Below are 15,825 nucleotides of genomic sequence, written 5' to 3'. Positions count from 1 at the left end.
GAGCGACACATGTGCATAAGAAAACATATGTACATTAATTAAATATATTAAATAAGACTTCCTTAAAATAAGCTTTTCATCAACTTCAAATTTGGTGAATTCTGCATATTGGGAAATTGATTCTTCAAGGGATTATATTTTCATGGATGGAACTACTTCAACTTTCTTAAGATGACACTGTGTTTGAAAAACTGAAATAATTGCCAACATTTAAAAGTCAAGAAATTTCTGGAAAGCTCTGAATTGATATTAGCTCTTGAAGACACAAAAGATCTGCAGCACCGAGCCTGCATTCCTATACAGAAATGTTAGGCAGACTGGAGAAGGGCTATTCTCTTTGGAAGGGCCTCTGGTATTAGGGTGACCACATCAGCAGGGTGCTTAGGACCATCCCCCTTTCTGCCTGTTTTCCTGGTGTGATTCCTAAGAGTACCCACTTTTATTACCACAAGTGTCTAGTTTCAAAGATAAATTCAATGATCACTGTAGTCTGTGGTCTCTAGTTCACTGTAGTTCATAGCGTACCCTTTTATAACTGTCTTACCACACAGATTATTCGCCTGACTTTGTAAGCATTTGAGTATGTTATTTTTGCTCTAGTATCCCTGTCTAGTTCACATATGTAGAAGTACATTGCAAATTCATCATCAGTAATAAAGAGGCTTTGTAGCATTTTCTTCTATTGTTTTACCTGCTCTTTGTTTCTTCTCACACAGTGTGGTCTTAACCAAAGATTCTGTACAATACCATATATATATTGCCTTATGGATCTTCACTGTAGCAGACTTTATGCTATCAGATGATCTTAACCAATTTTGTATACTTTGGTATAATTACCTTTCAACTGGAGTTCTTTGTATACTTTTGTATAGTTACCTTTAAACCAGAGTTTAACTTTGAACAAGTTCTTGTAACATCTTCATGAGTGAGCTAAATGCTTATTAACTAACTACCACCACAGATTCAAAAACTAGCTAAATTCATTCATGTCTCCCTAATTGGAGCTCGGTATGTTCCAGACCCTGTGCTAGTCATTGAGCATACAGAGATGAGACACATCATACCATTCATGTTGTCAAGAGTAATCAGACATCTTCACAAAATAGTCTTGGCCTTTGTTTTCTATCTCTGCATATTTTCCTCCATATTGTTTTCTTTTTTGGGAAGAGTGTGTGTGTGTGTGTGTGTGTGTGTGTAACTGTGAGTGTTAGGGGAGTGAGTAAATACATTCTATATCAACATGGATTTTTTATATGTATAGAAACAGAAATGCTAAAGAGCTCAGCTACTTTCCATTTCAGCGTGATTGTTTCTTGAGTGCCAGGGTTACAATAATCTTAATTTGGCTTTCTGTCTGAAAATGTGATTCAATCAATTCAGGTAGTGCTAGCAACCTCCCTTAGTATGACAGCATTGCCACAGAGCCCAAACCATAATAAAATATCCCTAATTCTATTCAATTTCTACTATCTATGTGTTCTTCCTCTTCCTTCCAATGGGATCTGACTGAAAGGATAATTACCCATCAAATAAAGGACCTGCCCATTGTTGTATATCGTGCTGATACCTTCCATTCAACCACGGAGAAGGGCATTTTCTCCAGCATCTCTGGTTCAGAGCCTGGGTTTTCATGAAGCTGTCCTGGGACTATTTTTGGCCTATTCACTAGGAATCCCTTTTTGTGTGGCAAGAGTTAGGACAAGAAAATCATAGACGTCCAAATAACCAGGCATTGGCTATAAATATTTTGTTTGGATGAGTTATAGACTAACACACTTCGCTAAGAATCTCATTTTTTTTTGGATCTTGTAAGTAACATCATACTGGTATTCTTTTGTGTGTAATAGGTACCTCTTAATACCAGAAACAAGACTGTTTGCTATCCTAGAAGTCCTTCATGTCTTGGCTGTACCAATGAATTTTAACATAAAATGCTTGTAAGAGGCCTGAACAAAATAATCTAAGTCTTAAGAGATTTATTGATAAAAATCAAAACTGGATATTCTGATTTATATTTGTTGATTTGCATTAGAAATCTAAAAGCTAAGAGACACTAAGACATTCACATTCACAGTCCATAGCATTCCATCTCCCAGAAAGGAGGAAGATGAGTTATACTGTATACTGAGGGATGTAATTGTCAAAAAACTGAGATGAAAAACACTTGTATCTGACAGTAATTGTATCTGTTTCTCTATTGGAAAGTACACACCAGCATAACCAACAATTATCAGGAACATTTTCAAGGAGCATTGTCAGGTCAGTCATCAAATTATATTAAGCACACATGAGGATACTTTTAAAAAAATTGTGGAAAACAGAATTAAAGATAATTATGGTACCAAAAGTAAAGTTTGAAATCCATGCATACAAGTGGTCTTCAAAAAAGTTCACAGGAAATGCATGTTGTGAAAAAACTATGCATGGGGCCTGCGCTGTGGCGCAATGGGTTAAAGCCCTGGCCTGAAGCACCAGCATCCCATATGGGCGATGGTTCTAATCCTGGCTGCTCCTCCTCCGATCCAGCTCTCTGCTATGCTATGGCCTGGGAAAGTGTAGAAGATGGCCCAAGTCCTTGGGTTCTTGCACCTGCGTGGGAAACCTGGAAGAGACTCCGGGCTCCTGTCTTCAGACTGGCACAGCTCCGGCCCTTGTAGCCATCTGGAGAATGAACCAGCAGAGGGAAGACCTCTCTCTCTCTGTCTCTACCTCTCTCTGTAACTTTGTCTTTGAAATAAATAAAATAAATCTTAAAAAAGCAAACAAACAATAAAAACTATACACAGATTTCAAAAATTTTTGCACCAAAACAAGCTTTTATTTCTATTTTCCATGAACATTTTGCAGTCCCGTTGTATACCTATTTAATTACAGGGGGATATATGTCAAAGACAATGGAGTAGCCGGCATCGTGGCTCACTTGGCTAATCCTCTGCCTATGGCGCCAGCACCGTGGGTTCTAGTCCCGTTTGGGGCACTGGATTCTGTCCTGGTTGCTCCTCTTCCAGTCTAGCTCTCTGCTGTGGCCCGGGAAGGCAGTGGAGGATGGCCCAAGTGCTTGGGCCCTGCACCTGCGTAGGAGACCAGGAGAAGCACCTGGCTCCTGGCTTCAGATCTGTGAAGCACGCCGGCCGCAGCACACTGGCCGTAGCGGCCATTTTGGGAGGTGAACCAACAGAAGGAAGACCTTTCTCTCTCACTGTCTAACTCTGCCTGTCAAAAAAAAAAAAATACAATGGAGTATTCATTGCCAATTTTATATGGCAAATATTGAAAAATTCATAATATTCAAGTTTTTGTTGTTTGTTTGTTTTAGGACCCATAAAGAACTTTTAAAAATATTTATTTATTTGAAAGTAAGAGTGACAAAGACATCCATACATAGGGACAGAGAGATAGAGATAGAGAGATATCTCTTCCATCTGTAGCTATACTTCCCAAATGCCTACAACAGTCTGGGATAGGCCAGGCCAAGGCCAGGATGCAGAACTCCATTTGGATTTCCCACAAGGGTGGGAACCCAAGTACTTGGGCCATCATCTGCTACCTCGTAGGTCCATTAGCAGGAAACTGGATCAGAAGTAGATAGTAGCTGCGACTGGAACCAGCACTGGTATGGATACTGGCTTCCAAAGGTATAGGATTAAACTGCTGCACTACCCTGTCTATCTCCCATGAAGAATTTTTGTTACTACTTTAGCTCAGACAGTGGGTTTGTTACAGCTAAGAAATCGCTAATGGTATGCTGATATCTTGGCTCTCCCCAAAACGAAAATAGTCTGGATTTGTAGTGCTTGTCAATTTCCAGAGCAGAAATTCTCCCAGCATTGCTAACTTCTACAGTTAACAAATGGACAAATGGGTCCCTCCAAATTCCTCAACTTTTAACAATCATTTTAGAGTCTGTATAAGAACACTGCTGGTAGTTTTTTTTTTTTTTTTTTTTTCCACTAGCTGCAATCTTGTTTGTTTTATTTAGGCTTCTGTTAACTGGATTCAAGACATTAATAAACCATCTCTTAAGGAAAGCCACATTGCAGAGAGCTATTACCTGTTATGCTGAACCTATGAACTTCACTGTAGCTTTATAAGGACACTTCTGTTGCTGTGTACAACAGAAAGATACTTACTATCGTCTCCTAAATTCTCTCTCATTCACATGGTTGGGAACAGTGTATGGAAAGAAAGGAAGCCACAAAGATGAGTCCGTGCAGAGAATAAAAAATAGAAAGAGAGGTTTTATATACTACATTAGATCAAACACACTAGACATGCAGTATAGGGGGGGAAGTACGGTTATCTTCTTAGAATTGTATCCATGAAATATATGAAATCTCTTCTCTTTATAATAAAATTTTTTTTTTCAAAAGTGATACAGGTACTTTAATTTTTCAGAGTGGACATTAACACAAAGGTAGGAAGGTTTTGTGGCATTCTGGTTGTCTGACTACAAAGTCAGAGTAGTGAGAGTAGCTGGGGTCCATTTCATGTGACTGGATTTCATCTTCAGAACTCAAGAAAGAGGCAGTCACAGTACTATGTCAATACAGGCTTGACTAGAAATGTCCTCAAGAGGAAGACGTCATTTCTAATATCCTATGAAAGTCTTCCCATCATCGTCAATGACCTCATGGCTGGAAAGTTTGAATTTTGCTAAGAGCTATGAGCATGGAACGGCTTTAATTAAAGAAAAAGATAGTCAATAATTGTTGGTTTGACATTTATAAGACAATAATTTGGGTAAAATCATATTCCATGAGAGAAATGGAAAGTTCTATTATGCTATTACCAGAATCTGAGGATAAAATTAATTTAACTTGAAATAAATCTTCACAAAAGTTATAACAAACATACCGGGCAGCTTCTGAATATCTCTCCAGACATCTGAACACTGTGGCTTGACGAAGATGGTTTCGAAAATAGGCTGGGTTTAAAACAATGCTCCTGTAAAAAGATAAAAGAAACGCAAATGTCATTAGGTTTTTGGAAGACAATTAACCAAAGTGTACAGGAATGAAATCACATGCATTCAATTTTATATACTATCTATTTTTAAAAGACACTAATGACTGAAGCCTTTTTCTTCCTGTAATTGTCAGTTAAGACAAATAAACAAGCATTATTGAAAAACTAATTAAGTTTGCATCATAAAACAACTATTTATAGTACTGGATATCTTTTACAGCTATGACAATGCAAATGATGGGAATTCAGCTTATATTACGTATAATTCCTGGTGGTTTTTTTTGGTTTATATAAGTAATTCAGACAAAAATCACAAGTTATTTAATTGCATGTTTACTTTTAAAGAAGGAGGTTAGTAGCTGCTGAACTTCAATTAAAAGAACTGGAATTCTGTAATTAGGTTCCAGGTTTTTCCCAGCTGAGTGATACAGTGGCACAGACTGGACCCTGTACCATTGAAAATGGTCTTGGTCTTGTTCTTAGTAAGATTCTTTTCTACTTTGGGCCTCCATTTAGACTGAAATGACAAGGCTTGACTTGCAGACAAGATGATCTATCTACCCCATGTGCCGACTCTTCCATCATCGCCTAGAGGTCTAGAGTCTCATCAATCAAAATCCAGAAGAGAAGGTGACCACTCTTCAGCTGAAATATCACTAGCCGTAACCAGCAGACAGACATTCTCCTTCCCTGTGGAGCACCTATTATGGCTAGCACTGCTCAATGCATTTGATGCAATGAGATGAATTAGAAAGATGCAGTCCATATGCCATCAACAATGTGGGGGGGGGGCTCAGTCATTAGCAAAAATTTGAAATGTAGCTTCTACTACATTTAGTGATGGATAAAAATGTTACAGGATGATCCAACACAGGATTATTAAACATTTGTAAGCCTGTTTTTACAAGTTGATTAGAATCACTTGGAATTATTTCACTATTGAAGTAAGCGATTCTTAATCTTTTTTTTTGAGCCATTTATAGAGCCTTTTGAGAATCACAAGAAAGCTATTAACTTTTGTCCAGAAAACTGCACATAAACATAATTGCTCGAATTTAGGGAACTTATGTTATCCCTCATGGCTGTTCCTAAACTCCAAATTAAAAAAAAAATGCAGAGAGAAATAACTTCATTCCAAGAAAATTTTACTTACAGAAAAATAAAATGGCTGGAAATAAAGAACTAGATAATTCTATGATGATGAGACAGACTGACTGTATAATTTACTTCACTTTAAATACAGATAAACAAGGGCCGGTGCTGTGGCTGTGGTAGGCTAAGCCTCCCCCTGTGGCGCCCGCATCCCACGTGGGCACCAGTTTGTGTCCCGGCTGCTCCTCTTCCAACCCAGCTCTCTGCTAAGGGCCTGGGAAAGCAGTGGAAAATGGCCCAAGTGTTTGGGTCCTTGACCAACGTGACAGACCCAGAAAAAGCTCCTGGCTCCTGGCTTTGGGTTGGCTCAGCTCTGGCCATTGTGGCCATTTGAGGAATGAGCCAGCAGATGGAAGACATCTCTCTGCTATCTCTCCCCTTCTCTGTCTATAACATTGTCTGTCAAACAAACAAATAAATAAATCTTTTAAAAAATAAATACAGATGGAAAGAAACCAGAGAAGTTAAGGGAGTTTTCTAAAATCATATACAACTAGTTAATCGAAAAACTGTTTCAAATTTATTGTGTTTCCCTTCTCTAGCTGCAGAGTTTTGTATTAATTCTTATTGCCTCTCCTATGATGATTTCTGCATTAGAGGGGTCTGAATTAATGAGGCTTTACTGTACTCTATGACTAATGATTTGTGCAAATTAATATATTAGTCCCTCAAGAACACAGATCATTTGCTTTGGTGAGTTCTGATTTAAATGATGGAAATTTAAAAGCTATGACATAGGTTCATTCAATATCAAGACAAAACTATTAACATCTAATACTAATACTTTTTATTACTTCAGAAGAAGAGAATGTCTACAGTGCATGTTTATATATTTAATCCCTGTAAAACTGATCTTGCCAAATCAGAGCAGTGGTTATTTTTACAGCCAGAGTTTGTTTACTCTAACCAGAATTTTTTCTTCTACATCATAGTTAATTCAATATTCTTCTTCCTTTATTATCATTCAGTTATTTATGTCTATACAGTAAGTACCTACAAATGTGATGGCACAAAATCCTTGATGAATGGATGCTTCTAGCCCTTGACATTTCTTTGCCCATGATATAGTATTCTGGCCTTGCTGAATTATTCTCATTATTCTCTAAGAATCTTGTTCTGCCAGACAATTGCTTTTGACAAAAATAGACTGGATCTGCAAGAAGTTTGGCGTACAGTGGGTAAGAACAGTGAGGGAAGGGTTTATCAAAAGAGAGGGCAAAGGACCAGGAAGAGGCATCCAAGTACTAATGGATGTAAGTGGAGGAGAAGGATTTTGTGGCTAGTGAGGATTAGTGAGGTAGACATGATGGGAACTATTTCAATATGATTTTTAGAAAGGATCAAAAATTAAAAATTATTTGTATTATCAATTTCTTACAGTGTTGAAGAGGACATGAATCTACCATTAGGCTGGACTAGGTTCTTTCAAACATGACACCACATTGCACTCAACCACATGTGTTCCCAGACTCCTACGAGGGAACAAAGAAAATCTAGACTCAATCTTTACATTGAAGGCATAATTCTAAAAGGATATAAAAGAAATATGGATGAGACATTGTGTTTGGCGAACTATGGGTTTCAACTCTTATTATGGTGGCAATCAATGTGTGTTGATTATTAGATATCTGGTGAGGAAATGCTTATGGTAATTGTAGAGCCCAGTTTTTATATTTTTATTAATTTACTGATGCCTTATAAAATGACATGCCCTTTTGCAGATATATTTTATGCTGTGTGCAACTTGTGGAGGAAATGGTGGTTTGTCTAAAAATGTCCTTAATCATTTATTACTTGATGTCATTTACTGTTTGATGTCATGCTGCAGGAAGCACTGTCTAATGCAAATGGAGAATTTCATTGGGGCCATTGTGAGAAAAATCACACTTGCAAGCAGAGAGAGGTCTCTGTGCTAATATTATAAGAAATAAAAATGTATTTATTTTTAAAGTTTTTAGTTTTTATTTGGGAGGGAGGGAAGGAGAAAGGGGAGGGAGAAGACACACACACACACACACACAGGGAGAGAGAAAGAGAGAGCAGCCATTCACTGGTTACTCTTCAAATGTCCTTCAATTAGGACTGGCCAGGCTTGAATTTAATTCAGGTCTCCCTTGTGTATTTGAACCATCACCTACTCTCTCCCAGGGTGCTTAGGAAGATGGAATGGAGAGTGGAAGAGGGCTTGGAATTCATGCACTCTGATATGGAATGTGGGTATTCCAGGTTTTATCTTAATTGCTATGGCAAGTGTCAACTCCCAAAATTTATTTAGTTAAGCCAGTTTATTACTTGTGGTATATCTTATGCTTTTTATGATGTAATCTTGTCTGTCTGTTTTGGCTTTTATAGCCTGTGCTTCAGGTGTCTTTTAAAAGAAGTGTTTGCCTATATCAATGTCTTATAGCTTTTCCCCAATGTTTTCCTCTAGTAATTTGATGGTATCAGGTCATAGATTTAGATCCTTGACCCACTTTGAGTTGATTTTTATGTAAGGTGTAAGGTCTTGCTTCATACTCCTGCACATGTAGCTCCAGTTTTCCTAGTACCATTTGTTGAAGAGACTGTCTTTTCTCCAGGGACTGATTTCAGTTCATTTGTCAAAGATTAGTTGGTTGTAGATGCATGGCTTAATTTTTGGGGTTTCTATCCTGTCCATTAGTCTACATGTGTATTTTTGTGCCAGTACCAGGCTGTTTTGATTGTAACTGCCCTGTAGTAAGTCTTGAAGTCTGGCATTGTAATGCCTTTATCTTTGTTGTTTAAGATTGTTTTAGCTTTTCAGGGTCTCTTGTGTTTCCAAATGAATTTTAACATTTTTTTTTTCGAGATCTGAGAAGAATGTCATTGGTATTTTGATTGGGATGACGATGATGTTGAATATGTAAATTGTTTTCAGTAGTATTGGACATTTTGATATTAATTCTTGCAATCCATGAACATAGATTTTTCCATTTTTTTGTCTTCCATTTCTTTGTTTAGTGATTTTAATTTTTGTTGTAGAGATCTTTCACATCATTGGTTAAATGTATTCCAAGGTATTTACATTTTTATAGCTACTATGAATGGTACTGATCTTACATGTTCTTTCTCAGCCATAGCACTGTCTGTGTATACAAAAGCTTTTGACTTTTGTGCGTCAATTTTATATCCTGCTACCTTATCAGACTCTCTTTTGAGTTCCAATAGTCTCTTAGTGGGGTCTTTTGGTTCCCTTATATGTAGAATCATGTCATCTGCAAACAGATAATTTGACTTCCTCCTTTCCAGTCTGTATCCCTTTGATTTCTTTTTCTTCCTTAGGGCTTTGGCTAAAACTTCCATGAGTATACTGAATATCATTGGTGACGCTGGGCACTATTGTCTGATTCCAGAGCTTAGTGGAAATGCTTCCAGCTTTTCCCCATTCAATGAGATGCTGGCTGTGTTTGTCATAAATTGCCTTGATTGTGTTGAGGAATGTTCTTTCTGTACTCAATTTGCTTAAGGCTTTCATCATGAAATGATGTTGTATTTTATCAAATGCTTTCTTTGCATCTATTGAGATACTCATATGGTTGATATGACATCATCACTATATACTAAATTCATATGCAGTATTGGGTCTACCTGTGGACTTTGTATCCTGTGCTTTTAATCTTTTTCTGTGACAAATTGTTTTAATTATTGTTGTTTTACGAAGAATTTTAACTTCTATAGGTGAAAAAGCTGCCTAATATCCTCTTTATGAAAAAATTTGATAGCTCATATGACATATTTATTCTTCCTTAAACTTTATGACCCTTAGTTCTCTTAGTGGCAGACAAAGTTTTGTTTCATATGTTAAACTAAAGACATTAGATTAAATTTTAAGAATAGATGTTTTTATTCTATTGTCTTTCTAAGCCATGAATGTGACATTTTCTTCTTTATTTAAATATTCTTTTTATGTCTCCTAGTAATATTTTAATCTTTCATTTTTAAAGCAAAATAGAAGTTTTACTCATTTCTTATTAATTCTTAAGTTTTAAAATTACATTATGAGAATTTTACTTGATGATGAGAATATCTATGTCTTTATAAAGACATGTGTAAAGGCTTGTGCACATACATATTTATGCATGTGTATTTACATATTTTTATATGCACATGTTCTGAAATTATGGTAATCAGCAGCACCTGTGATCTTATTAAATGTGTTTTATGTTTATTTCCACCTCAAACCTACTGAATCTGCATGCACAGTAAGCATGAGAAGCAACACATGTATACATAATGAGAATGAGATTTTATTCCATTATATTTCCCAACCTCTTATTGTGAGTTTTTAGGAAGTATGTTAAAAATATTTGCTTTGTATCACCTTATAATTTCATATCATAACAATTCAGTTTTATTCACATCATCTACAAATAACTGCACTTCAATATTTTTATCTATTTTTCTTTTCTTATGGCTAAAATATTTCTCTAATTGCTAGAATTTTTATAAAATAATTTAAATAATGAAGGTGATAGCAATGCTTTAACATTTCACTGACACTTATGATTATGGATTGATAAAAATAAATTCTTAAAAGCATTACTGTCAGAAATAAATGTTTGACAAATATCCTCTAAATTTATCAAAATAATTTTGTGTACTTTGTCCTTTGATATTTTGTGTTGATGAATCAGATTAATTACTGATTAAAAAAGGCATAAAGTATAGTAAACAGGATATTAAAGCCAAGGATTAAGGAAATGAATAACAAAATAAAACTACAGCCAGAAGAAATGAATAAGCATAAAAATTAGGTTATAAAAATTATACTGTGCTATAAAATTTTTAAAATTAATTTATTTGAAAGCAGAGACAGTAGGGGAGAGACAGAGAGACAGAGAGACACAAAGAGAGAGAAATCTTCTGTTCAATATTTATTCCCCAATATCCATAACAGCCACGGCTGGGCCGGGCCAAAACCAGGAGCCTGGAACTCATCTATTGCCCTATACATGGATGGCAGGGACCATTTGCTGGCTTCCAAGGTATGCAGCAGCAGAAATCTGGATCAGTTGAGCTGGAACTCGAACCCAGCTCCCATACTCTGAATTGGATTGGTTGTCCTAAGCAGTGACAACCTGCTACATCAAATCCTCATACTGTGATTTTTATAAAATACTGTACCACAATTTATTTGCTAATGTTTTGTATTGTTTAATTTTTCAACTGAAATGATCTTAGATTTAGCTATTAATTCTACTGTTTGGCTTTTAAAATTTGTTCATTTATACTTTTATACTTATTTTTGTTCTCTCTTCAAGTTAATTATTTCTCTTATTCTTCATATATAGAAAATTTGATTTATTTCTAAAGAGAACATTTAGAACTATGCATTTTTAAACTGATTTTAGCCTTGAACATATCCTCATTAACTATACAGTATATTTTATTCTCATTATAGCTTTTCCTATAGTCTCGAATCATAGATTTTAATCCCTGTTTTATTGATGAATTATTTAATATATCATTTTATTCAGTTTTCAAAGGGTAATTTTTTTACTGCAACCTTTGTTGTCAATTTCTCACTTTCTTACTGTGTAAACAGAGAATATATCTTGGTAATTTCTGCATTTGATATATGTCTAGATTAATAAATCAGTGTTGCAAATACTTTGATGTTATGTAGAAGAAATAACATATTCTTCATTTGTAAGGTATTAGAAATCATGAAAGAAATCTTATAACATTTTCAATGATTTAAGAAAAACTTCTAGATAAATATGTTTATTTCATTTAATATCTTGGGAGACTGTTTTAGGACTAAAGTTTATTGGGGACTTTTATCATCTCAGAGTTCAGATTGTTTTTAGAGCAACATTGTCTTTCTTGGTTTAAGTATTTTCATTCACTACTTTTCAGAAAATTAACTTTTCTTTGAACATAATGTCACTTAAGTCAGTTTTAATTAAGGAATAATTTATGTATAGTAATATATACCTTTTTAAAGTGTATAGTGAGATATGTCTTGACAAATATATCACCATCACAACAGCAGAGATATAAAAAATCCCAGACATACCAAAATGTTTCCTCATATTCTTTTGTAGTCAATTTCATCCTTTTATGTCCAGATCCTGGTAACCATTGATTTATTTCTGGACTTCATAGTTTTACCTTTTCTAGAATACCACATTAATGGAGTCACACAGCAGAAAGCTTTTTTTTTTTTATGTGTAGAACTTCTTTCATGTAGTGTATAACCTCTGAGATTCATCCATATTGCTGCATTTACCGAAAAGTTGTTTCCTTCTATTGTCCCTTTTTAATTGTTACCATATTTCACCACTTGCTTTATTATTCATAAACTGATGAACATTCAGGTTGTTCCTGTTGGTGGTCATTATAAGTAAAATTGCTGTAAACAGCCATGTACATGTCTTTTGTTGCTAAGTATTCATTTTCTTGAGAACATACCTTGAGTGAGAATATTGGGTTCTGTGGTAAGCACATGTTTAAAACTTTAAGAAATTGCTGAGCACCTTTCCAAAGAAGTTATTTTATTTTGCATCTTCACCAGAAATGCATGAAAATTCCAGTTCAGAACTTGGTATTGTCACTCCCCCGTCTTCGTGGAGGAACGACACAGGACCCTGCGCTGTAATTTTGTCTGCTCGGCCCTCCCCGGGTTTGCTGCTGGTTGTTCCCGGGTTGGCTACCGTCCCTTCCACCTCTGTGGAAGGGCGGTTCCCCCTGCCACTTTCCCCACTTCCACGGGGGAGCGGCACACCGCCGGCCGGCTCTCTCGGGGGCTGCACAGGTGTTCCCTCAGATAGATGTTCCTGGTGCATGTTGTCTCTCTCCTCCTTTATAGTCCTCTTCCACCAATCCCAACTCTGCTACCCACACGCTGAGTACGCTGCTCTCCTGCAATCAGGAGCAGGTCCTGCTGCTTATTGGTTGAACTGGAGGAAGCTGTGTAGAAGCTGTTTCCTCCTCTCCCAGCGCCATATTGTGGGAGAGCAGATGCATAGAATAAGTCTTAATTCCAGTAACTTAGTCTAGTCCGAGTTGCTCCCCACAGGTATGATCAATACATATGTACATGGATTTTAATATTTGGCCACAGCAATAGGTCTATAATCACAACTTATTTATTTATTTTTTGACAGGAAGAGTTAGAGAGAGAGAGAGAGAGAGAGAGAGAGAGGTCTTCCTTCCGTTGGTTCACCCCCCAAGTGGCTGCTACAACCGGCGTGTTGTGGCCGGTGCGCTGCACTGATCTGAAGCCAGGAGCCAGGGTCTTCCTCCTGGTCTCCCATGCAGGTGCAGGATCCAAGGACCTGGGCCATCCTCCACTGCACTCCTGGGCCACAGCAGAGAGCTGGACTGGAAGAGGAGCAACCGGGACAGAATCTGGCACCCCAACCAGGACTAGAACTCGGGGTGCCAGTGACGCAGGTGGAGGATTAGCCTAGTGAGCTGCGGCGCAGGCCAATAACATCTTATTATGGATTTAAGGTTCATTTCCCTAGTGACTAATGATACTGAGCATCTTTCATGTACTCATTGGCCATTTCTACAGGTTCTTCTGTGATATTTGTTAAATCTTTCATCCATTTAAAAATGGGGACAAGTCAGGCATTTACCTTAGGATTAAAATGTCTTCCTCACACATCGGAGTACTTGGGTTTAATTCCTGCCTCCAGCTCTTGATTTCAGTTTCTTGCCAATGCAGACCATGAGAGGCAGTGGTGATGTTTCAAGCAATTGGGTTCATGCCTCCCACATGGGAAAGCTGGGTGGAATTCTTGGCTCCTGGCTTTATCTGGGCCAATCCCTGCCATTGTGGGATTTTGAGAATGAACCAGCATATAAGAGCTCTTTCCCTCTGCTGAATTCTCTTACATAAGTAAATACAATTTTTAAAATTTGGACTGTCAGTTTTATTATCAAGTTGTAAATGCTCTTTGTATTCTGGATATTAATCCAGAAATTATACATATATTATATACACACATCATTTTATTCTGTATCTTATAATATTCTCAATTGAATATTTTGAACATAAGATTTTTAATTATGTTGAATGTAGCAACTATTTTTTCTATTATGGCTTGTGCTTTTAGCATGTATTATCTAAGAAAACTCTGCCTAACTCAAGGTGCTAAAGAAGTTTTTCTCTTTCCTTTCAAAACTTTGTAGGTTTTCAGTTTTATATTTATGTCTGTGAACTATTTAAGTTGAATTTGATTATGGTGTGAGGTAAAAATAAAGAGATATTATTTTTGCTTTAGAATCTATAGTTTCTCCAGAACCACTTATTGGCAAGACTATGTTTTCTCTGTTGAATTACTTTCACACCTTTATCAAAAATCAACTGAGCATACATATGTGTGTGTATCTATTTCTGTACTGAATATTCTGTTCTGTTGACTGATGTGGGTCCTCATGCCAATATCAGCATTTTGAGTACTATTTATTTATTTTTTATTTAGTATAGACTTAGAATTGATCCTTCAGTCAGTGATTTAATTCCTCTCAACTTTTCTCTATTATCCTAAAATTGGTTGGGCTTTCTGAATTTTTGTTTTTACATTTTTCATTTGACTTATAGAAAATATATTATAAATTGCTAAAATTGCCTACTGAACTTTTGGTAAAGCTACATGAAAATTTAGAATGTTGACATCCTAACAATAATGAATCTGATTAATATAATCTATTTCTTCATAATTTAGGTTTATTTAATTAGTTATCAATACTTTAGTTTTAGAATGAAAATATTACATAAATTGTTAGATTTATCATAAAGCATTTGATATTTTTGTTGCTATTTTAATTGATAAATTTTTACATTCTAATTTCAAATAGTTCATTGCTAATTATGGAGAAATACTGTTTTGTGGTAAACTGACCTTGTATTCTGCTACATTCTAAGCTCAATTAATAGTCTCAAAAAGTTTTCCAAAGAGAGAGAAATCCAAAATGGATGACAATATCTTCTGTGAATAAAGATGGTTTCTTTCTTTTCAGTCTTTACTTCTTTACCTTATTGCACAGTTTAGAAGCTCTGGTACCAGCTTCTGCTATTCTTATTTTGCTTTTATTTTATTAGAGTTCTCTGACTTTCCTGTATCTGCATTTCTGTTGTTTTTCTCTATAGATATGGAAATTGCTTGCCTATTTGCTCACTGCCACTCCCTCCCTCCCTCTCTCTCTTTTTCCCTCTCTTGGGTCTCTTCCCCATATCTGTGAACACTGAATATGTGGTTAGTATCACAGTAGAGAGCATTTTATGCCCCTTCTATATAGCCACACTCTTTTGGTATCTTCCCTACATCAACAGTTTCCTCTTTTTCCCAGGGGCAGAGGGTTTATGCATTACTCTCCTTCTATGGCAATGGGACTAGGAAAGTTTCCTACCTCTTTCCCAGGGACAGATGCATTTTACTTCTATTTCTCCATCAGAATCCACTGATTTTGTTTGGGCTCTGTGAACAAGTGTGTTTGCTATCACTTTTCCAGGGCTTAAGGCTTCTGCTTTATACGAGATTAGGAATAATGGAAGCAATTTCTTATTTAGGCAAAAATGCCTAAATCTATTTCCCTTTGCTTGGTCATTAACAAAGTAATGCTCGATTCATCTTCCTGAGACCATGCTCTTATTACTCTCCTAATAAAGTGCTGACATTTTCTTAAAGAAACAGTTGATAAAGAATGCCAGGGACATGGAATATTTTAATTTCA

General features: G+C 36.2%; 1 protein-coding gene across 1 annotated transcript in view; it reads right to left on the bottom strand.

The window, feature by feature from the left end:
- SPATA16 (spermatogenesis associated 16) overlaps positions 1-15,825 on the bottom strand; it is a 285,443-nt gene that overhangs the window by 154,063 nt on the left and 115,555 nt on the right. Inside the window, exon 4 of the mRNA XM_002716430.6 lies at positions 4,855-4,944. Coding sequence (XP_002716476.2) covers positions 4,855-4,944 — 90 coding nt within the window. The remainder of the gene's footprint in view (positions 1-4,854; positions 4,945-15,825) is intronic.

The sequence above is a fragment of the Oryctolagus cuniculus genome, chromosome 4, assembly GCF_051225735.1.
Source record: "Oryctolagus cuniculus isolate XC-2025 breed Fujian yellow rabbit chromosome 4, ASM5122573v1, whole genome shotgun sequence".
NCBI lineage: Eukaryota > Metazoa > Chordata > Mammalia > Lagomorpha > Leporidae > Oryctolagus > Oryctolagus cuniculus.
The sequence above is the reverse complement of the archived record's forward strand: the minus strand, read 5'-3'. Positions and strand labels throughout refer to the sequence as shown.